Source organism: Arachis ipaensis, chromosome B01 (genome assembly GCF_000816755.2).
Source record: "Arachis ipaensis cultivar K30076 chromosome B01, Araip1.1, whole genome shotgun sequence".
Lineage (NCBI taxonomy): Eukaryota > Viridiplantae > Streptophyta > Magnoliopsida > Fabales > Fabaceae > Arachis > Arachis ipaensis.
In genome coordinates, this window is record NC_029785.2 from 119,888,537 (window position 1) to 119,895,355 (window position 6,819).

At 34.5% G+C, this 6,819-nt stretch overlaps 1 protein-coding gene across 1 annotated transcript; it reads right to left on the reverse strand.

Moving 5' to 3' along the window:
* Positions 73-1,273, reverse strand: LOC107634817 (dof zinc finger protein DOF5.4). The gene has a single exon (XM_016338234.2). It carries the CDS (start codon positions 1,256-1,258, stop codon positions 308-310), a length of 951 nt encoding a protein of 316 aa, XP_016193720.1. The 5' UTR covers positions 1,259-1,273; the 3' UTR covers positions 73-307.

The following is a 6,819-nucleotide window of genomic DNA, read 5'->3' on the forward strand; positions in this document are numbered from 1 at the left end:
AAACTCAAAATAAAATTATATTAAAAAAAACAGACAAAACTAACATGGAAGTTAGTTAAGCATGCACATCACTAACTAAAATCAAGCCCAATCACCTCCCAAATTAAAAAAGGAAAAAAAAATATACATCAGATGATTAATTATACGAACCCCTTCCATCTTCTTTCATTCTTTTCAATTTCTTCTAACTTTAGTTTTGATTCCAAATTTACTTTGCACGTTATAAAAATAAGAGTTATATTTAAAAATAAAATTAAAAAAAAAAGAGGTGAGATTTTGAGAGGATATTTAATTTGTTTAGGCATTCTCAGGGGAGATGAAAGAGATTAGAATTATCGTGATCAGGCCATTGAGTTTGACTCCAGTAAGCATGATCAACGGAGTTGGGGAGATCAAACAAACCTTGATCCACACCAGCTTGCCAATCCAACGGTCCAAATCCACCGTTTCCCGTCTTGCTCGGAAGTGCCGACAAATCAACGGTTACAGTACTACCGTGTCCATGATGATCCAGCAAGCTCCCACCACTACCGTTCAGATTCTCCGGCAACTTCTGCTGCTGATGCCACTGAAACGACGTCGCATCAGGAACAACACCACCACCTCCAAATCCAAACGCCAATGCATCGTTGTTCGAAGAGGAAGAAACCATCAAGCTCGTCAGCGTCCCTATCTCAGAGAAAATACCGCTCTCCAAATTAGGGTTCGAGGAAGCGTTGTTGTTGTTATTCTCGTGGATCAACAACTTGGAAGAATCAGAGTTAAGCTCCGTCGTGCCGATGGTCGCCGCCGCCGCCGCCGCGGTGAGGTTAGAGCTCTCACTGCTGGAGTGAGAATTGGAGTTCTGGTCCGTCGGTGGAGCCTGAGACGACGTCGTTTGCGGCGGCGTTTCCGCGGAGGAAGTTGCGGTGGCGCTATTATTATTACTATTATTATTTTTGCTGGTTTTGGCGGTCTTGTTGTCGTTGGAACGCTTGGACTTGCGGCAACCGCCACCGACAGGGACGTTGCGGAGGACGCCGCCTTTGGTCCAGTAGCGGCGGCAGTTCTTGCAGAAGTGGCGTGGCTGGGAGAGGTTGTAGTTGTTGTAGTAACAGAACTTGGTGTTGAGTGAATCACAACGGGGACATTTAAGTGCTTGCTGCTGGTGGCAGTTGGTGGCGGTGTTCTGGTGAGGGTGGTGGTGGTGTGGCCTGAGCCTCCTGTCAGCAGCGGCGCCGAAGAACCTGGTGCCTCCCATTGAATGTATCTCCTGCATTTGGGCGTTGGAAAAAGAAGAAGAAGAAAGTAATAAATATAATAAGGGAATTGAAGAAGGAAGTGAGGTTTTGTTTGGGAGAAGAATTTGGAGTGTGTCAGTGGGTTAACTTGTGCATGTGGAACAGTGAGTGGAGATTGGAGAAGAAAATAAAAGAAAAGGAAGGAGTGGTTTGTGTTGTGATTTTGATTATGAGTCTGGTGACTGACAAATATCCATGTAATGCTCTTTCATCTCTTTGGATTTTTATTTTTATTTTTTTTTAATTTGAAGAGGGGAATTGACCAACAAACCCTTTAATGTTGGCTGAACTACCATTTCAGCCACTGGGACTGGGGACTAGTTTCTTAAATGCCGAAAATATCCTCCACTGTCGCAGGTGCCCGTAATGGACTGGCTGCCTTCTTGGAATTCGAGCTGCCAGCGTGGAACAGTTGCTGTAACAGATTTTACATGCAGCTCATGCACCTTCCGTACAGATAAATTTAATAAAGTAAATGATCGATATTTCAGTGATGGATTTATTTAGGATTTTTTTTAAATAAATAATTTAATTATTTTATTTATCAAAATATGTAATTTATAACATATTTATCAATTTACATAATTTAGCTTACTTTGTTTGTAAATGAGATATTTGGAGTTTGAAATAAAAAACACATATCTCTTACTATATAAATGAGATACATTCATAATTATTTCGTTTGTAGTGTAAACGAGATATGTGTATTATTATAAAAAATACAATTAAAATAATATCAATAATCTAAATTTTTAGTATATAATTAGTACTTAAAGGTAGAAGCATAGTCGTAAGAATCGAACCGGTGATCAAACTAGTCAGGTTACTAGTTTACTAGTTCAATCGATAAATCACTGGTTGAATCGATAAAACCGGTTCCACGTAAATAAAAAATAGTAAAAAATTTTAAAAAGTTCAAATCCATATCTTCACCATTTTAAGAACAACCAAGTCTCAAATTCTAAAGATAACTAATACAAAGATAAACATGAAATTAGTTAGTACTACTACAATAGTATCTTAATTAGACACAATAAGAATAACAATCTATGAACTATATCCAAGGAGTAATTTCAAAGTCGGGGTATTGTTATTCGTTTGACAAATGTGGAGCTACATCCTGATTGGTTTTATTTTGATTTGCATTTTTCATAGAATTATTAGCCCTATCATCATTCCGATCATTTTCTAAATCCAATTGATCTAGCATTATAGATAACGTTTCACAAATCAAGATCAAAAGTAATATAAAATATATTATAAAGCATACCAAAATCATAGTTGATCATAATTCATAAATAAATAAAAAAATACCTAAATCATCTAAAGGTAATTGAAGAGACATATTTGCAAGATCATTTTGTAAAGCATCAACTTCTTCAGGAGTTAAAAATGGTGGTGAATCTTCCAATATCCATTTCGAATTATTCTCAAATGCATCAAGACAAATTGAATCATAAACTTGCTTTCTCATTTGGTTCCTATGTTATCAAAATACTCCGTTACTCTTATGATGATTAAAATTTGAAAATAATGCTTTGAACTTAAAATAATTAAGAAAGTACCTTTGTTGTAACTATAAGTTGTAATGAACATAAACAATATCATTAAGTTTTTTATGCTCTAATCGATTCCTCTTTTTGAGTGAATGTGTTCAAAAATACTCCAATTACGCTCACAACCTGAAGAACTACAAGTTTGGCTTAAAATACGAATCACCAACTTTTGCAAATTTGGCGCTCCACAACCATAAGATTTTCACCATTGATCCTAACATAAAAAAAAGAATAATATATCACAATCATAAATATCAAATCATAAATACATCACAATCATAAAAGACTAATTTTATGAAGAAATTCACCTGGCATAACAGTGCTTTGTTCATGTATTGCAGATGGTCTTTCAAAATCTTGTTCAGCATTCTTAAAGATCCTCATCTCACTTGTCAGCTTAGAAATCAAAATTTGAATCACGATAAGCATATTTCTCAATGACATCTAGCAAGCCAGAAGTCATTTGCCTGTGCTTTTTAAATTCTTCATTATTAAATCGAAAAACTGGATTTAACCAATAACCAGCGGCATGAAGATTTTTTCGAAATTGTGAATCCCAACGTGTATCTAAATTCTTCAAATAAGGATCAACAACCTTTTTTCTTTTTTGAAACCTCTTCTCTATTTCTCCTCTAGCCTTATAAATAGTTTGATAAAAAAAACTATTGCAGCTCTGTCTTCACTATCCATAATACGTAAAACATGAATACGTGGCTCAATAAGCTTAATAATATCAGTTTATTGACTCTAAAATTTAGAATGTAAGACTTGATCCAAAAATCTTTTGGCTTTGGCTTATTTGGAGTAAGCTGAGCTTGTCTATTCTTTAGATCGAGGTCACCATAGCTCTCAAAGGATCCTTTTGCGCTAAAATACTTTGCAAAGCAATGAAATTAGTGGCAAACTGAATTGGAGCAGGATGAAATATTTTCCGCCCACTTGTAAATTTTCTCATCAAGAACAACAAATAGCAATGATTATAGACATACTTGGTGATCATTGAAACTTGTGACACAGTTTCTTCACTTCTTGAAACTTCCCAATATCTTGAAACATTAGATTAACATAATGAGCTGCACAAGGGGACCAATACAATTTAGGAAACTCAGACTCCAACAACCTTCCAGCAGCAACATAATTTGTAGTATTATCTGTTACAATATGCACAACATTCTCAGGACCAACAAACAATACAACATCCCTAAACAACTTAAACAAAGCATCAGCAGTTTTTGAGACATTATAAGCATCAACTGACTTTAGAAAAACAGTTTTTTTAGGACAATAAACCAAAAAATTAATTAAAGTACGCCTACAATTATCAGTCCATCCATCAGCCATATATTACATCCAGTTTGTTTTCAAATCTCATGATAACCATCAATCATTTTTCTCACATCCTCAACCAATTTTCTCAACAAATACCCACAGACTCTTGGATAATTTGGCCCTTTATACCCTGCACCCATGCTTGCAATAGCATCAATCATTCACTGACGATAAGCTGAATTAACTGCATTAAATAGCACAGAGGCATCCATCATCCATTTTGCAATAGCAATATCACACTTTTCCATAATTTCTTTGCTTTGGAGAATACTTTTGATAGTTGGTTGAGTTCCGGGTGTTGTTGCCGATGGAAAAAAGGATTGTTTTCCTTTATCATGTTTTCCTTTTCTAGAGCTAGGTACTGGAACTCCAGATTTTTGTTGTTGTTGCATCTCATTACGTTCAATCTCATCAAATTCTCTTTCAACTTCATCACAAGCATTATAACTTTTTGCATATTATTCTTGAGTTTTTCTTTTCTTGCTTTGAAGCTCTTCAATGCTTTGATCGAATTGGTGTCTCACTGCAGTTGGCACCTTTCGACATGACTTAATATCTCCTCCTTTTCCAGCCAAATGAAGCTTAAACCGATGAATTCTACCACCCCTAGTAACCTTCTCATAGTATATACATAACAGAATGGTTTTTCAGATTTCACAACTTGTTTACAATGGCCCCAAGCAAAATTAGTGTTTGCTCCATTGTTGTTTTTTTGGGTTCCAATTGATGCATCAGGAGTTGATCCTTGTTCTTGCGAGGATGGTATTTCTGATGGTGTATTCGCTGAAGCCATTCTAAAATAATATGGAATAGCAAAAGTATAAAACAATAGCTATTACAAATTCACATCACCTATTCCCTATTCAGCAATCCTAAATTCACAGCAACATCAACAAAAATAACTATAAACACTAATAATAAAAAAAAAGACATCAATCTGCCATTAACCTAAACAGATTCATAATAAAAAATTCAACAAATTCAAGAAATTCATAATAAGAATCAACAAATATAACATAACCAGAAATAACTAAAACAGAATCAACAAATACAACATAAAGTCATAAACAGAAATTCATAATTAACAATATAACAATAACAGAATAACTAAAAAAGTAGAGATAATGTAGAATGCAGAGACCACCAACTTGTTCGAGAGAAGACGTAGAGGATGGAGAGGATGCGACGACGACGACAACGACGATGATGCAGAGCAAAGAGCCACAGAGCAAGGAGCCACGACGAATAAGACGACTTGCAGGGGACGTCGTCAAAGACGCACCGTGTTCGGTGAGATGAAGAGGATGACACGGCTGGCGGTAAGGTGAGGTGAGGTTGAGAGAGGCTATGGTGTGATGAGGTGAGGAAGAATGGAAGAGACTTCAAGGAGGGTTACTGGGAAATGGTGGTTGTCGTTCAGGGGATTAGGGTTAGGGGGAATGGGGGTATTCGAGTGTTTTTTTAAAAGACCCAAAACAACGTTGTTTTGGCAAAGAAAAAAGAGTTTCGAACCGGATGGGTTACACAAAATAGTTGGTTCTCTAGTTTTCATTAAAACCAAACGGTTCAATTCGGTTCTGTTCCTTATCTTTCAGATTGCTCAACTGGACCAACCAGGTGACCGGTTCACCAATTTTTCGGTCGAACTGGCTGGTTTGGTCCAGTTCTTACAACTACGGGTGGAAGAGATTAAAACGAAGGATAAATAAATGCGGTAATTATGCCAACTCAATTGAAAGATGGAAAGCATGAAATTGATGCACGATAAATAAAACAGAAAAAGAATGGAAAAAGAATTGAAACGGTTATCTCTCCTAACAATTGACACACAGTTGAAACGGTTATTGAAACGGTTATCTCTCTTACACGGATAAATAAAACTGAAAAAATAATGGAAGAGAATTGAATCGGATATATCTTCTAACAATTGGCACACAATTGAAACAGTTATCTCCCACTCTTCCTCTGCTTTTATTTATCCCGCATCAACCTCTCCTAACAATTGACACACAATTGAAACGTTTATCTCCCCATTCTTTCTCTATTTTATTTATCCCCCATCAATTTCACACTTATCATTTTTCAATTTTTAAGAGTTGCCACAATTACCATATTTATTCTCATCATGGAACTTGAATACGTAGGAGTTCTATATTTTTCAAATTTAAATCAATCAAATTCGATCTATAATTTAATCTAAAATTTTTTTATGTACTCTCTTTCAGTACTAATTGATTAAATATATCCATTTTAATCTCTTCTACCAACCTTTTTTAGTACTAATTGCATGCTAAAATTTGGATTATTGATATTATTTTAATCGTATTTTTTTTTATAATAATACACACTGTAAACGAAATATGTATTTTTTTTCAAACTTTAAATATCTCATTTGAAAACGAGATAAGCCAAATTATACAAATTGGTAAATACGCTACAAATTACATATTTCGGTAAATAAAATAATTAAAGTATTTATTGGGAAAACATCTAATTTATTTATCTTGTATCTTAATATCACATATTAAGTATATAAATTAAGAAAATTTTTATTAAAAATATAAAAAAATTTAAATTTTTAATACATTTATTTTGTATTCATTAAATAAAAATATATAAATTTTTTAATAATAATAAACTTATAATGTGTCATA

What these genes read in the sequence shown, in the direction of transcription:
- LOC107634817 (XM_016338234.2), bottom strand. Translation starts at nt 1,258, where the DNA reads ATGCAGGAGATACATTCAATGGGAGGCACCAGGTTCTTCGGCGCCGCT.